This window comes from Salmo trutta, unplaced genomic scaffold, assembly GCF_901001165.1.
Source record: "Salmo trutta unplaced genomic scaffold, fSalTru1.1, whole genome shotgun sequence".
In the NCBI taxonomy this organism is placed as follows: Eukaryota; Metazoa; Chordata; class Actinopteri; order Salmoniformes; family Salmonidae; genus Salmo; species Salmo trutta.
In genome coordinates this window covers 2,626,771-2,646,770 of record NW_021822962.1, presented here as the reverse complement: position 1 = coordinate 2,646,770, position 20,000 = coordinate 2,626,771, and the positions used below count along the sequence as shown (strand labels likewise).

Here is a 20,000-nt window from a genome sequence, read left to right as displayed (position 1 = left end):
TTAGGGCCAGGGTTAGGGCCAGGGTTAGGGCCAGGGTTAGGGCCAGGGTTAGGGCCAGGGTTAGGGCCAGGGTTAGGGCCAGGGTTAGGGCCAGGGTTAGGGTCAGGGTTAGGGCCAGGGAACCCCAGAGACTGTAGCCTACTAGGCATGAAGCAGTGGAGGAGGAAGCAGAGTGTTGGTGGATACAGAGCTGGGTAATGTGATTAACCTTGGTGTGTAGCAGAGCTCTGTAGCAGCCTCACATACTGCATTTCCCAGACTGGAGACTGGAGGAGATTGGAGTTGGGGGGTGTCAGGTGACCGTCAGGCCCACTGTCTGTGAAACCCCAGAGACTGTAGCCTACTAGGCATGAAGCCGTGGAGGAGGAAGCTGGGTAATGTGATTAACCTTGGTGTGTATCCGAGTAGCAGCCCTACAGACTGCATGACTGATAGGAGACTGGACTGGATTGAACTGGACTGGGCTGGACTAGTATGGGCAGGGCTGGACTGTGCTGAACTGGGCTGGACTGGGCTAAACTGGACTGGGCTGGTATGAGGCTGGGGCTGGTGGGAGATGCTGTATAATGCTGTATACTCTGGGAGAGGATTACCCACAGAATTAAACCTATTATATAGCCTATATTATATATAATACAGTATACGGTATATATCTCTATGGTAACATCACACTCACCTGGTCACACACCCGTCACACACACACGCTCTTACTTGGTGAGACACACGTGGTTTGTGTTCCAAATGGTACCCTATTCCCTACATAGTGCACTACTCTTGACTAGGACCCCATAGGGCTCTGTTGAAAAGTAGTACACTATACTATATAGGGAATAGGGTGCCATTTGGGATGCATGCCTTGGCTGTATAGTGTTCCTGACTGACTGACTCCAGGGTGTTTAGTGGTTAACATGTCATGTGATCCAGTGGAAATGAACCAGTCAGTCTTCATACTATCCCATCCCAGACAGACAGACAGACGCTCACACAGACAGGCAGACCTACAGACAGCATACTAAGACAAAATAATATATATATATACTGCTCAAAAAAATAAAGGGAAGACTTAAACAACACAATGTAACTCTAAGTCAATCACACTTCTGTGAAATCAAACTGTCCACTTAGGAAGCAACACTGATTGACAATAAATTTCACATGCTGTTGTGCAAATGGAATAGACAACAGGTGGAAATTATACGCAATTAGCAAGACACCCCCAATAAAGGAGTGGTTCTGCAGGTGTTATCCACAGACCACTTCTCAGTTCCTATGCTTCCTGGCTGATGTTTTGGTCACTTTTGAGTGCTGGCGTTGCTTTCACTCTAGTGGTAGCATGAGACGGAGTCTACAACCCACACAAGTGGCTCAGGTAGTGTAGCTCATCCAGGATGGCACATCAATGCGAGCTGTGGCAAGAAGGTTTGCTGTGTCTGTCAGCGTAGTGTCCAGAGCATGGAGGCGCTACCAGGAGACAGGCCAGTACATCAGGAGACGTGGAGGAGGCCGTAGGAGGGCAACAACCCATCAGCAGGACCGCTACCTCCGCCTTTGTGCAAGGAGGAGCAGGAGGAGCACTGCCAGAGCCCTGCAAAATGACCTCCAGCAGGCCACAAATGTGCATGTGTCTGCTCAAACGGTCAGAAACAGACTCCATGAGGGTGGTATGAGGGCCCGACGTCCACAGGTGGGGGTTGTGATTACAGCCAAACACCGTGCAGGACGTTTGGCATTTGCCAGAGAACACCAAGATTGGCAAATTCGCCACTGGCGCCCTGTGCTCTTCACAGATGAAAGCAGGTTCACACTGAGCACATGTGACAGACGTGACAGAGTCTGGAGACGCCGTGGAGAACGTTCTGCTGCCTGCAACATCCTCCAGCATGACCGGTTTGGGCGGTGGGTGAGTCATGGTGTGGGGTGGCATTTCTTTGGGGGGGAGCACAGCCCTCCATGTGCTCGCCAGAGGTAGCCTGACTGCCATTAGGTACCGAGATGAGATCCTCAGACCCCTTGTGAGACCATATGCTGGTGCGGTTGGCCCTGGGTTCCTCCTAATGCAAGACAATGCTAGACCTCATGTGGCTGGAGTGTGTCAGCAGTTCCTGCAAGAAGAAAGCATTGATGCTATGGATTGGCCCACCCGTTCCCCAGACCTGAAACCAATTGAGCACATCAGGGACATCATGTCTCGCTCCATCCACCAACGCCACGTTGCACCACAGACTGTCTAGGAGTTGGTGGATGCTTTAGTCCAGGTCTGGGAGGAGATCCCTCAGGAGACCATCCGCCACCTCATCAGGAGTATGCCCAGGCGTTGTAGGGAGATCATACAGGCACGTGGAGGCCACACACACTACTGAGCCTCATTTTGACTTGTTTTAAGGACATTACATCAAAGTTGGATCAGCCTGTAGTGTGGTTTTCCACTTTAATTTTGAGTGTGACTTCAAATCCAGACCTCCGTGGGTTGATCAATTGGATTTCCATTGATTCTTTTTGTGTGATTTTGTTGTCAGCACATTCAGCTATGTAAAGATAAAAGTATTTAATAAGATTATTTCATTCATTCAGATCTAGGATGTTATTTTAGTGTTCCCTTTATTTTTTTGAGCAGTGCATATATATATATTTGAAGTCGGAAGTTTACATACACTTAGGATGGAGTCATTAAAACTCGTTTTTCAACCACTCCACAAATTTCTTGTTAACAAACTATAGTTTTGGGAAGTCGGTTAGGGCATCTACTTTGTGCATGTCACAAGTCATTTTTCCAACAATTGTTTACAGACAGATTATTCCACTTATAATTCACTGTGTCTCAATTCCAGTGGGTCAGAAGTTTACATACACTAAGTTGACTGTGCCTTTAAACAGCTTGGAAAGTTCCAGAAAATGATGGTTTTTGAAGCTTCTGATAGGCTAATTGACATCATTTGAGTCAATTGGAGGTGTACCTGTGGATGTATTTCAAGGCCTACCTTCAAACTCAGTGCCTCTTTGCTTGACATCATGGGAAAATCAAAAGAAAGTCTGGTTCATCCTTGGGAGTAATTTCCAGACGCCGGAAGGTACCACGTTCATCTGTACAAACAATAGTACGCAAGTAGAAACACCATGGGACCATGCAGCCGTCATACCGCTCAGGAAGGAGACGCGTTCTGTCTCCTAGAGATGAACGTACTTTGGTGCAAAAAGTGCAAATCAATCCCAGAACAACAGCAAAGGACCTTGTGAAGATGCTGGAGGAAACTGGTAAAAAGTATCTATATCCACAGTAAAACAAGTCCTATATCGACATAACCTGAAAGGCCGCTCAGCAAGGAAGAAGCCACTGCTCCAAAACCGCCATAAAAAAGCCAGACTACGGTTTGCAACTGCACATGGGGACAAAGATCGTACTTTTTGCGGAAATGTCCGCTGGTCTGATGAAACAAAAATAGAACTGTTTGGCCGTAATGACCATCGTTATGCTTGTTTGGAGGAAAAAGGGGGACGCTTGCAAGCCGAAGAACACCATCCCAACCGTGAAGCACGGGGGTGGCAGCATCATGTTGTGGGGGTGCTTTGCTGCAGGAGGGACTGGTACACTTCACAAAATAGATGGCATCATGAGGAAAGAAAATTATTTGGATATATTGAAGCAACATCTCAAGACATCATTCAGGAAGTTAAAGCTTGGTCACAAATGGGTCTTCTAAATGGACAATGACTCCAAGCATACTTCCAAAGTTGTGGCAAAATGGCTTAAGGACAACAAAGTCAAGGTATTGGAGTGGCCATCACAAAGCCCTGACCTCAATCCTATAGAAAATCTGTGGGCAGAACTGAAAAAGTGTGTGCAAGCAAGAAGGCCTACAATCCTGACTCAGTTACACCAGCTCTGTCAGGAGGAATGCGCCAAAATTCACCCAACTTATTGTGGGAAGCTTGTGGAAGATTGATTGGAACTCCAGTGAGATTGATTGGAACTCCAGTGAGAGTGATTGGAACTCCAGTGAGATTGATTGGAACTCCAGTGAGATTGATTGGAACTCCAGTGAGATTGATTGGAACTCCAGTGAGATTGATTGGAACTCCACTGAGATTGATTGTAACTCCAGTGAGATTGATTAGAACTCCAGTGAGATTGATTGGAAACTCCAGTGAGATTGATTGGGAACTCCACTGAGATTGATTGGAACTTTAGTGAGATTGATTGGAACTCAGTGAGATTGATTGGAACTCCAGTGAGATTGATTGGAACTCCAGTGAGATTGATTGGAACTCCAGTGAGATTGATTGGAACTCCACTGAGATTGATTGTAACTCCAGTGAGATTGATTAGAACTCCAGTGAGATTGATTGAACTCCAGTGAGATTGATTGGAACTCCACTGAGATTGATTGGAACTTTAGTGAGATGATTGGAACTCCAGTGAGATTGATTGGAACTCCAGTGAGATTGATTGGAACTCCAGTGAGATTGATTGGAACTCCAGTGAGATTGATTGGAACTCCAGTGAGATTGATTGGAACTCCATGATGATTGGAACTCCAGTGAGAATGATTGGAACTCCAGTGAGATTGGAACGCCAGTGAAGTGATTGTAACGCCACTGAGATTGATTGGAACTTAGTGAGATTGGATTGTAACTCCACTGAGATGTGAATTGGAACTCCAGTGAGATGGATTGGAAACTCCAGTGAGAATTGATTGGAAACTCCAGTGAGATTGTTTGGAACTCCAGTGAGGAGGGAGTGGAACTCCACTGAGATTGATTGGAACTCCAGTGAAGTTGATTGGAGACTCCATGAGATTGATTGGAAACATCAGTGAGATTGATTGGAACTCAGTGAGAATTGATTGGCCACCACATTCAGTAGCAACTGTGTTCTTATAAGCATCAGTAAAGCATGTTTGCCATTGAACTGCCTGCTGTATGTTTACCTTGTGAACGGACGGTGTAATGTACGTTACCCTTAGTTTCACCAGGGTTGTTTATCATCCTCACACGCCACACTGTCACACACACACACACACACACACACACACACACACACACACACACACCACACACACACACCACACACACACACACACACACACACACACTGTGAAGCTCATCTACCGATACACACCAAAGACAGTAGTCTATTTTTCACCTTAGTTGCCAGTGCCAGTCAGTGTGTGATGTGATATTTATTCACCACTATCCTGTATGATCAAGCGGTAATTATTGCACATTAATATTAGTTTCTATTTACTTTAATATGGGGTGCACAGTGGTCTGTTCATCACACTGTATGTACGTTGATGAATGTTGACAGTCCATACTGTTGGACCATGACTCACCAGCACAGTGAATTACAGGCTTCGTCCCAAATGGGCCCCTATTCTCTTTTGACCCTCTGGTCAAACATAGTGAACAATTTGGAGAATAGGGTTCCATTTGGGACACAGACGCAGCTAAAAGGAAGCTCTCTGTCAGAACATCTCTCTCGCTCAGAGTGGTTGTGGTTCCCAGTGAGACTAAGGAGCTTCGAAGCTTTTTAGGACTTCAGTTCTCCCTTCATCTGATATGTGAACTCTCTCTTTAACAGTGACCTTAAAAACGTTTTTGCATTTGAATTTGCTATGTATGTACAATAGTTTATTAGCTAAATCGTGCCAAATAAAGGTTCCTAAAGATCAATAATATCTCTCTCTCCCTCTCCAATCCCCCTCCTCTCTCTCTCTCTCTCTCTCTGTCTCTCTCTCTCTCTCTCTGTCCCTCAGTGAGGGGATGTTCTAGATGGACAAGGTTGCAGCGCCTCACTGACCCAGAGAAGCCCAAGTCCCAAGGAGAGAGGATCCTGAAGCCCCAGGGAGACGGCCTGGCCTGCAGGGGCAGGGAGAGAGGATCCTGAAGCTCCAGGGAGACGGCCTGGCCTGCAGGGGCAGGGAGAGAGGATCCTGAAGCCCCAGGGAGACGGCCTGGCCTGCAGGGGCAGGGAGAGAGGATCCTGAAGCCCCAGGGAGACGGCCTGGCCTGCAGGGGCAGGGAAAGAGGATCCTGAAGTCCCAGGGAGACGGCCTGGCCTGCAGGGGCAGGGAGAGAGGATCCTGAAGCCCCAGGGAGACGGCTTGGCCTGCAAGGGCAGGGAGAGAGGATCCTGAAGCCCCAGGGAGACAGCCTGGCCTGCAGGGGCAGGGAGATGGGCTCAGAGGAGAGGAGTTCAGCCATGTCTCACAAGATCTCTTCCCCTTCACACAGCAACAGCAGCTCCTCCTCCAAACACGACAGCCGACAGGTAACACCGACCACACACACACACTCATTAATGTCACACACACACACCGCTGTAACGCTGATTGAAATGTAAATCTTCAGGCGTTAGCGGAGACTGTATTCACGTCTCAATCTGAAAGGACCTTTACATCTGAATAGAGACTAGAGTGTAGTAAGCTGTTGAATTACTGTACTACAAACCTCCCTCCCTTAAAACTTCTTCAGCTTATCATCCCGTTAGCGGGATCATTTTCCAGCGAAAACTCCTAGCGACATTAGCATAACGAAATTCAATATTTATTTTTTTCAAATATAGGGCTGTCTCATATCGTTTTATAGATACACCTCTCTTGAATCGACCCTCGTTGTCCGATTTCAAAAAGGTTTTACAGGAAAAGCACAATATTAGATTATGTTAGAGGAGTACATGGTAAAAGTCGCATCATATGAATTTTCCGAGCAAGCACACCCATCACATATAACCAAAAAACAGCTAAATGCAGCACTAACCTTTTACAAACTTCATCAGATGACACACCTAGGACATCATGTTACACACAGCATGCAATCTTTTGTTCAATAAAGGTCATATTTCTATATAAAAACAGCATTTTACATCGGCACCTGAGGTTGACTAACTATTTTCCCATATAATGCGTCCCGGGAAACAGTGCTACAATTTTATAAATTACTATTCGAAAACGATTTTTGTAATATATATTGTCAATCTAAGATTTATAGATGAATATCTCTTGAAAACACCTGTCAAAACAGATTTTAAATTAACTTTACAGGGTAATCACACTTTGAGATCAAATGGGATGCGATACCCAGAAATTGAGCTCGAAAACCTAGCTCGGCGCCATCTTTGAACATTTGAGCAAGTAACATCTGATATTGTATAATATCGCCAATAATCCCTCACCTTTAGTTGTCTTCATCAGAAAACACTTCCCGATGTCCCAGGTCCATGACAAATGTATTTTCGATCGAAAAAGTCCATGCTTTATGTTCCATTAGCTTCATGTTGTTAGCGCGTCCTAAGGCTGTAATCAAATGTTGTTCCGTGCGCGGCACCTGTCTAACGCAAAATGACTGTTTACGGTTAGTTAGGTTCGTTCAAACATGTCAAACGTTGTATAAAATAATCGTCAGGGCCTGTTTCAACAAGAGAGCCAATCAGATTCGAGTGGGACGATGTCATTGTGTTTCAAAAGGCTTCCAAAGGTGGGGGCAGACACGGCCGCCGACGTCACAATGCTCATGGCCCTACTACTCTGACCAATTGCCACATCGTCTCTTTCACTGAGTTTCTACCGCAGAACCCTCAAAACACGTTGTAAAGACTGGGGACATCTAGTGGAAGCACTGGAAAGTGCTCAATTATCATTTTTTACGTTGTGATTTATAGGTAAGGCTGTGAAGTCGAGTCCACAATTCAGATTTCCACTTCCTGGTTCAATCGGTCTCGGGGTTTTGACTGCCATACGAGTTCTGTTATACTCACAGACACCATTCAAACAGTTTTAGAAAATTTAGGGTGTTTTCTATCCATATAAAATAAGTATATGCATGTCTTAGCTTCTGACTTTGATTAGTAGGCCGTTGAAAATGGGAACGATTTTTTTCCAAAATGCGCTGTGGCGCCCCCTATCCTAGGGTAAGTCGAACAGGTTAAAGACTTCCCTCTCTCCCTTATAGAGCCCTCCCTCCCTTAAAGACTTCCCTCTCTCCCTTGTATAGCCCTCCCTCCCTTAAAGACTTCCCTCCCTCCCTTATAGAGCCCTCCCTCCCTTAAAGACTTCCCTCCCTCCCTTATATAGCCCTCCCTCCCTTAAAGACTTCCCTCTCTCCCTTATATAGCCCTCCCTCCCTTAAAGACTTCCCTCTCTCCCTTATATAGCCCTCCCTCCCTTAAAGACTTCCCTCTCTCCCTTATATAGCCCTCCCTCCCTTAAAGACTTCCCTCTCTCCCTTATAGAGCCCTCCCTCCCTTAAAGACTTCCCTCTCTCCCTTATAGAGCCCTCCCTCCCTTAAAGACTTCCCTCTCTCCCTTATAGAGCCCTCCCTCCCTTAAAGACTTCCCTCTCTCCCTTATAGAGCCCTCTCTCCCTCCCTTAAAGACTTCCCTCTCTCCCTTATAGAGCCCTCCCTCCCTCCCTTAAAGACTTTCCTCTCTCCCTTATATAGCCCTCCCTCCCTTAAAGACTTCCCTCTCTCCCTTATATAGCCCTCCCTCCCTTAAAGACTTCCCTCCCTCCCTTATATAGCCCTCCCTCCCTTAAAGACTTCCCTCTCTCCCTTATATAGCCCTCCCTCCCTTAAAGACTTCTCTCTCTCCCTTATATAGCCCTCCCTCCCTTAAAGACTTCCCTCTCTCCCTTATAGAGCCCTCCCTCCCTTAAAGACTTCCCTCCCTCCCTTATGTAGCCCTCCCTCCCTTAAAGACTTCCCTCTCTCCCTTATATAGCCCTCCTCCCTTATAGAGCCCTCCCTCCCTTATAGAGCCCTCCCTCCCTTAAAGACTTCCCTCTCTCCCTTATATAGCCCTCCCTCCCTTAAAGAGCCCTCCCTCCCTTATAGAGCCCTCCCTCCCTTAAAGACTTCCCTCCCTCCCTTATATAGCCCTCCCTCCCTTAAAGACTTCCCTCTCTCCCTTATATAGCCCTCCTTCCCTTAAAGACTTCCCTCTCTCCCTTATAGAGCCCTCCGTCCCTTAAAGACTTCCCTCTCTCCCTTATATAGCCCTCCCTCCCTTAAAGACTTCCCTCCCTCCCTTATAGAGCCCTCCCTCCCTTAAATACTTCCCTCTCTCCTTATAGAGCCCTCCCTCCCTTAAAGACTTCCTCCCTCCCTATAGAGCCCTCCCTCCTAAAGACTTCCCTCTCTCCCTTATAGAGCCCCTCCCTCCCTTAAAGACTTCCCTCTCTCCCTTATATAGCCCTCCTCCCTTAAAGACTTCCCTCTCTCCCTTATATAGCCCTCCCTCCCTTAAAGACTTCCCTCTCTCCCTTATATACCCTACCTCCCTTAAAGACTTCCCTCTCTCCCTTATATAGCCCTCCCTCCCTTAAAGACCTCCCTCTCTCCCTTATATAGCCCTCCCTCCCTTAAAGACTTCCCTCTCTCCCTTATATAGCCCTCCCTCCCTTATATAGCCCTCCCTCCCTTAAAGACTTCCCTCTCTCCCTTATAGAGCCCTCCCCTCCCTTAAAGACTTCCTGCTCTCCATTATATAGCCCTCCTCCGTTAAAGACTTCCTCCCTCCCTTAAAGACTTCCCTCCTCCCTTATAGCCCTCCCTCCCTTAAAGACTTCCCTCTCTCCCTTATATAGCCCCCTCTCCCTTATATAGCCCTCCCTCCCTTAAAGACTTCCCTCCCTCCCTTATATAGCCCTCCCTCCCTTAAAGACTTCCCTCTCTCCCTTATAGAGCCCTCCCTCCCTTAAAGACCTTCCCTACCCTCCCTTATGTAGCCCTCCTCCCTTAAAGACTTCCCTCTCTCCCTTATATAGCCCTCCCTCCCTTAAAGACTTCCCTCTCTCCCTTATATAGCCCTCCTCCCTTAAAGACTTCCCTCCTCTCCCTTATATAGCCCTCCCTCCCGTAAAGACTTTCCCTCCCTCCCTATTAGAGCCCTCCCTCCCTTAAAGACTTCCCTCTCTCCCTTATAGAGCCCTCCCTCCCATAAAGACTTCCCTCCTCCTCCCTTATATAGCCCTCCCTCCCTTAGAAGACTTCCCTCTCTCCCTTATGAGCCCTCCCTCCCATAAAGACTTCCCTCTCTCCCTTATATAGCCCTCCCTCCCTTAAAGACTTCCCTCTCTCCCTTATAGAGCCCCCCTCCCTTAAAGACTTCCCTCTCTCCCTTATATAGCCCTCCCTCCCTTAAAGACTTCCCTCTCTCCCTTATATAGCCCTCCCCCCTTAAAGACTTCCTCTCTCCCTTATATAGCCCTCCCTTAAAGACTTCCCTCTCTCCCTTATATAGCCCTCCCTCCCTTAAAGACTTCCCTCTCTCCCTTATAGAGCCCTCCCTCCCTTAAGACTGCCCTCTCTCCCTTATATAGCCCTCCCTCCCTTAAAGACTTCCCTCTCTCCCTTATAGAGCCCTCCCTCCCTTAAGACTTCCCTCTCTCCCTTATAGCCCTCCTCCCTTAAAGACTTCCCGCTCTCCCTTATAGAGCCCTCCCTCCCTTAAAGACTTCCCTCTCTCCCTTAAAGAGCCCTCCCCCCTTAAGACTTCCCTCCCTCCCTTATAGAGCCCTCCCTCCATTAAAGACTTCCCTCCTCTCCCTTAAAGAGCCCTCCGTCCCTTAAAGACTTCCCTCCCTCCCTTATATAGCCCTCCCGCCCTTAAGACTTCCCTCCCTCCCTTAAAGACTTCCCTCCCTCCCTTAAGAGCCCTCCCTCCCTTAAAGACCTCCCTCCCTCCCTTAAAGACCTCCCTCCCTTAAAGACCTCCCTCCCTTAAAGACCTCCCTCCCTTAAAGACCACCCTCCATTAAAGACTTCCCTCTCCCTTAAAGACTTCCCTCTCCTCCCTTATATAGCCCTCCCTCCCTTAAAGACTTCCCTCTCTCCCTTATATAGCCCTCCCTCTCTTAAAGACTTCCCTCTCTCCCTTATATAGCCCTCCCTCCCTTGAAGACTTCCCTCTCTCCCTTATATAGCCATCCCTCCCTTAAAGACTTCCCTCTCTCCCTTATAGAGCCCCCCTCCCTTAAGACTTCCCTCCATACCCTTATAGAAGCGCCTCCCTCCCTTATGAGCCCTCCTCCCTTAAAAAAAGGAATCCCCTCTCCTATAGAGCCCTCCCTCCCTTAAAGACTTCCCTCTCTCCCTTAAAGAGCCCTCCCTCTCTTAAAGACTTCCCTCCCCTCCCTTATACAGCCCTCCCCCCTTAAGACTTCCCTCTCTCCCTTAAAGAGCCCTCCCTCCCGTAAGACTTCCCTCCGCCTCCCTTAGAGAGCCCTCCTCCCTTAAAGACTTCCCTCTCTCCCTTATATAGCCCGCCCTCCCTTAAAGAGCCCTCCCTCCCTTATATAGCCCTCCCTCCCTTAAAGACTTCCCTCTTCCTCCCCTATAGAGCCCTCCCTCCCCTTATATAGCCCTCCCTCCCTTAAAGACTCCTTCTCTCCCTTATAGAGCCCTCCCTCCCTTAGAAAGACTTCCCTCTCCTCCCTTATATAGCCCTCCCTCCCTTAAAGACTTCCCTCTCTCCCTTATATAGCCCTCCCTCCCTTAAGACTTCCCTCTCTCCTTATAGAGCCCTCCCTCCCTTATATAGCCCTCCCGCCCTTAAAGACTTCCTTCTCTCCCTTATAGAGCCCTCCTCCCTTAAAGACTTCCCTGCTCTCCCTTATAGAGCTTCCACTCCCTTAAAGACTTCCCTCTCTCCCTTATATAGCCCTCCCTCCCTTAAAGACTTCCCTCTCTCCCTTATATAGCCCTCCCTCCCTTAAAGACATCCCTCTCTCCCTTATATAGCCCTCCCTCTCTTAAAGACTTCCCTCTCTCCCTTATAGGCCCTCCCTCCCCATAAAGACGTCCCTCTCTCCCTTATATAGCCCTCCCTCCCTTAAAGACTTCCCTCTCTCCCTTATACAGCCCTCCCTCCCTTTAAAGACTTCCCTCTCTCCCTTATAGAGCCCTCCCTCCCTTAAGACTTCCCTCCCTCCCTTATATAGCCCTCCATCCCTTAAAGACTTCCCTCCCTCCCTTAAAGACTTCCTCCTCCCTTAAAGAGCCCTCCCTCCCTTAAAGACCTCCTCCCTCCCTTAAGACCTCCCTCCCTTAAAGACCTCCCTCCCTTAAGACTTCCCTCCCTCCTTAAAGACCTCCCTCCCTCCCTCCCTTAAAGACCTCCCTCCCTCCCTTAAGACTTCTCTCTCTCCCCTTATAGAGCCCTCCCTCCCTCCCTTAAAGACCTCCCTCCCTCCCTTAAAGAGCCCTCCTCCCTTAAAGACCTCCCTCCCTCCCTTAAAGACCTCCTTCCCCCCTTAAAGAGCCCCCCTCCCTTAAAGAGACCTCCTTCCCCTAAAAAACGACTTATGTGATATCAGTATTTGTCAGAAACGTTTATTCTGCTGTCAGAATTGATTACATTTGTATAACTACTTTAGATCATTTTTGTCATAAGTCAGTCTCGTCCAAATTGATTTTTGTACTTGAGTATGTCACAAACGTAAATGAAGGTTGGGTTATTTCAAACCTGACCACATGCCCACAGCTGTGCAGCTGCACGCGACCCGATTGTAATGCCCGTGGTAAATGTGCTTTCACTTTGGATATCCCTATGGAGCTAGTTAGGGACCATCAGTATAACACACATGTACTGCACGTGTGTGTGTGTGTGTGTGTGTGTCTGTGTGTGTGTGTGTGTGTGTGTGTGTGTGTGTGTGTGGTGTGTGTGTGTGTGTGTGGTGTGTGTGGTGTGTGTGTGTGTGTGTGTGTGTGTGTTGTGTGTGTGTGCGTGTGTGTGAGTGTGAGTGGTATCTCTCTCAGTGAGGTTAACACATTGACCTGGATATGTGATTATAATCTCTAATCTCATCATCTGGCCATATTATCACATCATTACTCCCCTCCCTCCCTCCCACTCCGACCCTCCGTCCGGCCATCAGCTCTGTGAATATTGTGTAGCGGATTAGATTAGTTTTACAGGAAGTGTGTGTGTGTGTGTGTGTGTGTGTGTGTGTTGTGTGTGTGTTGTGTGTGTGGGTGTGTGTGTGGTGTGTGTGTGTTGTTGTGTGTGTGTGTGTGTGTGTGTGTGATGAGGGTGCGTGCTTAACTACTGTTGTGATCAGCACTTGAGAGAGAGAGAGAGAGAGAGAGAGAGAGACAGAAACACAAACAACCACTCCTATCTCCTCTGTCTCCTGCTGTCTCTCTCACTCTCTCTCTCTCTCACTCTCTCTCTCTTCTCATCTCTCTCCCCCTCTTGCTCTCTCTCTCTCCCCCTCTTCCTCATCTCTCTCTCTCTCAATTCAATTTAATTCAATTTGCTTTATTGCATGACGTAACAATATAATATCCAAGGCTTACTTTGGATATTACAATATGAAAATAATAAGAATCAAAATTGTCAATGGGACAACAGTAACAACAATAACCAAGGGTCAAAATAACCATACATTGAACAATAACAATAGCATACAGTAGAGGACATGTGCAGGTTGATTGGTCTGTCGACACTGTCCCTCATCTTTTGGCAGCAGCAATGTAGTGTGCTGCCACACACAGCTCTCTGCATCTCTCTCTCTCGCTCTCTCTTCCTCCTCATCTCTCTCTCTTTCTCTCTCTCTCGCTCTATCTCCTCATATGTCCTCCTCTCCCTCATCCTCTCTCTCTCTCTCTCTCTCTCCTCTCGCTATCTCTCTCTCTCTCTCTCTCTTCTATCTTCCTCATATGTCTCTCTCTCTCCCTCATCTCTCTCTCTCTTCCTCATCTCTTTCTCTCTCTCTCTCTCTCTCTCTCTCTCTCTCTCTCTCTCCTCATCTCTTTCTCTCTCTCTTTCTCTCTCTCATCTCTCTCTCTCTCGCTCTATCTTCCTCATATGTCTCTCTCTCTCTCTCTCTCTCTTCTCATCTTTCTCTCCCTCATCTCTCTCTCTCTCTCTCTCTCGTCTATCTCTCTCTCTCTCTATCTCTCTCTCCTCTCGCTCTATCTTCCTCTATGTCTCTCTCTCTCCTCATCTCTCTCTCTCTTCCTCATCTCTCTTCTCTCTCTCCTCGTCCTCCCTCTCTCCTCTCCTCTCCTCTCTCTCCCTCTCCTCATTCCTTCCCTATTCTCTCCTCTCATCTCTCTCTCTCTCTCTCTCTCCTCTCCTCTCTTCCTCATCTCTTCTCTCTCTCTTCTCCTCTCTCGCTCTCTCTCTCTCTCTCTCTCGCTCTCTCTTCTCTCATCTCTCTCTCTCTCTCTTACAGAGGTCACCACCCCTTCCTGACATTCTGACTGGTCTCTGTGGGAAACGGAACAGTCTGTTTATAAAACACTATTGTAAACTGGCTAGTCAGTTTATACTAGGGCTTGTCCCAAATGGCATCCTATTTCCTAGTAGTGTACTACATTTGACCAGATACCTATGGGCCCTGGTGAAAAGTAGTGCATTATATAGGGAATAGGATGCCATATGGGACACAGACAGTATATAAAAATAATATTCTAACCTTGTTGTGTGTCTACAGGACAGTTGGTAGATAGTAGAGGGGCTGTGTGTAACCTTGTTGTGTGTTTACAGGACAGTTGGTAGATTGTAGAGGGGCTGTGTGTAACCTTGTTGTGTGTCTACAGGACAGTTGGTAGATTGTAGAGGGGCTGTGTGTAACCTTGTTGTGTGTTTACAGGACAGTTGGTAGATTGTAGAGGGGCTGTGTGTAACCTTGTTGTGTGTCTACAGGACAGTTGGTAGATTGTAGAGGGGCTGTGTGTAACCTTGTTGTGTGTCTACAGGACAGTTGGTAGATTGTAGAGGGGCTGTGTGTAACCTTGTTGTGTGTCTACAGGACAGTTGGTAGATTGTAGAGGGGCTGTGTGTAACCTTGTTGTGTGTTTACAGGACAGTTGGGAGATTGTAGAGGGGCTGTGTGTAACCTTGTTGTGTGTTTACAGGACAGTTGGTAGATAGTAAGGGGCTGTGTGTAACCTTGTTTGTGTCTACAGGACAGTTGGTAGATTGTAGAGGGGCTGTGTAACCTTGTTGTGTGTCTACAGGACAGTTGGTAGATTGTAGAGGGGCTGTGTGTAACCTTGTTGTGTGTCTACAGGACAGTTGGTAGATAGTAGAGGGGCTGTGGTAACCTTGTTGTGTGTCTACAGGACAGTTGGGAGATTGTAGAGGGACGTGTGTAACCTTGTTGTGTGTCTACAGGACAGTTGGTAGATTGTAGAGGGGCTGTGGTGTAACCTTGTTGTGTGTCTACAGGACAGTTGGTAGATTGTAGAGGGGCTGTGTGTAACCTTGTTGTGTGTTTACAGGACAGTTGGGAGATAGTAGAGGGGCTGTGTGTAACCTTGTTGTGTGTCTACAGGACAGTTGGTAGATTGTAGAGGGGCTGTGTGTAACCTTGTTGTGTGTTATAGGACAGTTGGGAGATTGTAGAGGGACTGTGTGTAACCTTGTTGTGTCTACAGGACAGTTGGTAGATTGTAGGGGGCTGTGTGTAACCTTGTTGTGTGTCTACAGGACAGTTGGTAGATTGTAGAGGGGCTGTGTGTAACCATGTTGTGTGTCTACAGGACAGTTGGTAGATTGTAGAGGGGCTGTGTGTCCTTGTTTGTGTGTTTACAGGACAGTTAGTATAGTAGAGGGGCTGGTGTCTGTTGTGTGTCTACAGGACAGTTGGTAGATTGTAGAGGGGCTGTGTGTAACCTTGTTGGTGTTTATAGGACAGTTGGTAGATTGTAGAGGGGCTGTGTGTAACCTTGGTGTGTGTTTACAGGACAGTTGGTAGATTGTAGAGGGGCTGTGTGTAACCTTGTTGTGTGTTTACAGGACAGTTGGTAGAGTAGAGGGGCTGTGTGTAACCTTGTTGTGTGTTACAGGACAGTTGGTAGATTGTAGAGGGGCTGTGTGTAACCTTGTTGTGTGTTTACAGGACAGTTGGTAGATTGTAGAGGGGCTGTGTGTAACCTTGTTGTGTGTCTACAGGACAGTTGGGAGATTGTAGAGACTCTGTGTGTAACCTTGTTGTGTCTACAGGACAGTTGGTAGATTGTAGAGGGGCTGGTGTAACCTTGTTGTGTGTTTACAGGACAGTTGGTAGATTGTAGAGGGGCTGTGTAACCTTGTTGTGTGTTTAGAGGACAGTTGGTAGATTGTAGAGGGGCTGTGTGTAACCTTGTTGTGTGTTACAGGACAGTTGGTAGATTGTAGAGGGGCTGTGTGTAACCTTGTTGTGTGTTACAGGACAGTTGGTAGATTGTAGAGGGCTGTGTGTAACCTTGTTGTGTGTATCAACAGGACAGTTGGTAGATTGTAGAGGGGCTGTGTGTAACCTTGTTGTGTGTCTACAGGACAGTTGGTAGATTGTAGAGGGGCTGTGTGTAACCTTGTTGTGTGTCAGGACAGTTGGTAGATTGTAGAGGGGCTGTGTGTAACCTTGTTGTGTGTTTACAGGACAGTTGGTAGATTGTAGAGGGGCTGTGTGTAACTGTTTGTGTGTGTACAGGACAGTTGGGAGATGTAGAGGGGCTGTGTGTAACCTTGTTGTGTGTTTACAGGACAGTTGGTAGATTGTAGAGGGGCTGTGTGTAACCTTGTTGTGTGTTTATAGGACAGTTGGGAGATTGTAGAGGGGCTGTGTGTAACCTTGTTGTGTGTCTACAGGACAGTTGGGAGATAGTAGAGGGGCTGTGTGTAACCTTGTTGTGTGTTTACAGGACAGTTGGTAGATTGTAGAGGGCTGTGTGTAACCTTGTTGTGTGTTATAGGACAGTTGGGAGATTGTAGAGGGGCTGTGTGTAACCTGTTGTGTCTACAGGACAGTTGGGAGATAGTAGAGGGGCTGTGTGTAACCTTGTTGTGTGTTTACAGGACAGTTGGTAGATTGTAGAGGGGCGTGTGTAACCTTGTTGTGTGTACAGGACAGTTGGTAGATTGTAGAGGTGCTGTGTGTAACCTTGTTGTGTGTTTACAGGACAGTTGGTAGATTGTAGAGGGGCTGTGTGTAACCTTGTTGTGTGTCTACAGGACAGTTGGTAGATTGTAGAGGGGCTGTGTGTAACCTTGTTGTGTGTCTACAGGACAGTTGGGAGATTGTAGAGGGGCTGTGTGTAACCTTGTTGTGTGTCTACAGGACAGTTGGTAGATTGTAGAGGGGCTGTGTGTAACCTTGTTGTGTCTACAGGACAGTTGGGAGATTGTAGAGGGGCTGTGTGTAACCTTGTTGTGTGTCTACAGGACAGTTGGTAGATTGTAGAGGGGCTGTGTGTAACCTTGTTGTGTGTACAGGACAGTTGGATTTGTAGAGGGGCTGTGTGTAACCTTGTTGTGTTTATAGGACAGTTGGTAGATTGTAGAGGGGCTGTGTGTAACCTTGTTGTGTGTCTACAGGACAGTTGGTAGATTGTAGAGGGGCTGTGTGTAACCTTGTTGTGTGTTTACAGGACAGTTGGTAGATTGTAGAGGGGCTGTGTGTAACCTTGTTGTGTGTTTACAGGACAGTTGGGAGATTGTAGAGGGGCTGTGTGTAACCTTGTTGTGTGTTTACAGGACAGTTGGGAGATAGTAGAGGGGCTGTGTGTAACCTTGTTGTGTGTTTACAGGACAGTTGGTAGATTGTAGAGGGGCTGTGTGTAACCTTGTTGTGTTTACAGTTGGTAGATTGTAGAGGGGCTGTGTGTAACCTTGTTGTGTGTCTACAGGACAGTTGGTAGATTGTAGAGGGGCTGTGTGTAACCTTGTTGTGTGTCTACAGGACAGTTGGTAGATTGTAGAGGGGCTGTGTGTAACCTTGTTGTGTGTCTACAGGACAGTTGGGAGATTGTAGAGGGGTTGTGTGTAACCTTGGTGTGTGTTACAGGACAGTTGGGAGATTGTAGAGGGGCTGTGTGTCTACAGGACAGTTGGGAGATTGTAGAGGGGCTGTGTGTAACCTTGTGTGTCTCCAGGACAGTTGGTAGATTGTAGAGGGGCTGTGTAACCTTGTTGTGTGTTTACAGGACAGTTGGGAGATTGTAGAGGGGCTGTGTGTAACCTTGTTGTGTCTACAGGACAGTTGGGAGATTGTAGAGGGGCTGTGTGTAACCTTGTTGTGTGTTTACAGGACAGTTGGGAGATTGTAGAGGGGCTGCGTGGAGGACACAGTAATGTCCAGGAGCCCCAGAAGCAGGATGGATACATGCTGAAGAGGAGGAAGTGGCCGATGAAGGGATGGCACAAGGTAGGCTTCTCACCTCACCACACACACACCATACACACACACACACACACACACACACACACACACACACACACACACACACACACACACATACTACACACACATACACACCACTGTAAGCATTTCACCGCCCTCTGATACAGGGTAGTCATCTCACCTCTGATACAGGGTAGTCATCTCACCTCTGATACAGGGTAGTCATCTCACCTCTGATACAGGGTAGTCATCTCACCTCTGATACAGGGTAGTCATCTCACCTCTGATACAAGATAGTCATCTCACCAAACAGCAGCACCCAGGGAAGGGGATTAACTTGTGGGGGATATTCCAGTTAAACAGTGGTGTCAGAGCACGTGATCAATATGAGTCCCTCCCCAACCCACATCATTTCCCAGCCTTGTCCCCCCCCCATGACATCACTCCTTTGTGTTGTTAGCTAATTGAATCACTTGATGAATGACATCCCCCTTCCCTTGCAGTAGCCACATGTCCCAGGGGTCATTTTCTTTCACTACCCCCCTGTCTCTCTCCCTCTCTCTCTGTCTGTCTCCCTCTCTCTCTCTGTCTGTCTCTCTCCCTCTCCTCTCTCTCTCTCTCCCTCTCCCTCTCTCCCTTTCTCTCCCTCTCTCTCTCCCTCTCTCTCTCTCTCTCTCTCTCTGTCTCTCTATCTCTGTCTCTCTAAAAGGTTAGCTCTTTAAAGAGATGATATTGCTCCATTAGCTGATGACCTGCTGCCTGTAGTATCTACTCTATACCTGCATCCCAAATGCCCCCCCAGGGCTCTGTTCAAGGTTGTAGGGAATGGGGTATAATTTAGAGATGGATACAAATGACCTCAGTAGAGATGGATACAGATGACCTCAGTAGAGATGGATACAGATGACCTCAGTAGAGATGGATACAAATGACCTCAATAGAGATGGATACAGATGACCTCAGTAGAGATGGATACAAATGATCTCAGTAGAGATGGATACAGATGACCTCAGTAGAGATGGATACAGCTGATCTCAGTAGAGATGGATACAGAAGATTTAAATACAGATGGATACAGATGATCTCAGTAGAGATGGATACAGATGACCTCAGTAGTGATGGATACAGATGACCTCAGTAGAGATGGATACAGATGACCTCAGTAGAGATGGATACAAATGATCTCAGTAGAGATGGATACAGATGATCTCAGTAGAGATGGATACAGATGACCTCAGTACAGATGGATACAGATGACCTCAGTAGAGATGGATACAGATGACCTCAGTAGAGATGGATACAGATGACCTCAGTAGAGATGGATACAGATGATCTCAGTAGAGATGGATACCGATGATCTCAGTAGAGATGGATACAGATGATCTCAGTAGAGATGGATACAGATGATCTCAGTAGAGATGGATACAGATGACCTCAGTACAGCTGGATACAGATGATCTCAGTAGAGATGGATACAGATGACCTCAGTAGAGATGGATACCGATGATCTCGAGTCTCAGAGATGGATACAGATGATCTCAGTAGAGATGGATACAGATGATCTCAGTAGAGATGGATACAGATGACCTCAGTACAGCTGGATACAGATGATCTCAGTACAGATGGATACAAACGATATAAGTGGAAAAAAGGGTTGCAAAAGGTTTATTCAGCTGTCCCTATAGGAGAACCCTTTTTGGGTCCAGGTAGAACTATTTTGGGGTCCTGTAGAACCCTCTGTGGAAAGGGTTTCTTCTACATGGAACTCAAAAGGGTTCTTCCTGAACTAACATACACTGACATAAGGACTTAAAGCTTCTGAAACTGTTTTCATTATCGTATCAACAGTCCCATTTTAATGATATACGAGATGTGCATGGTGCCAGGACGGC

The 20,000-nt window shown here is 47.3% G+C and overlaps 1 protein-coding gene across 1 annotated transcript in view; it reads left to right on the top strand.

Annotated features, from left to right (window-relative positions):
- Positions 1-20,000, top strand: part of LOC115187648 (oxysterol-binding protein-related protein 3-like) — a 102,478-nt gene that overhangs the window by 44,173 nt on the left and 38,305 nt on the right. Inside the window, exons 2-3 of the mRNA XM_029746620.1 lie at positions 5,754-6,268; positions 18,016-18,132. Coding sequence (XP_029602480.1) covers positions 6,173-6,268; positions 18,016-18,132 — 213 coding nt within the window. The 5' untranslated portion in view covers positions 5,754-6,172. The remainder of the gene's footprint in view (positions 1-5,753; positions 6,269-18,015; positions 18,133-20,000) is intronic.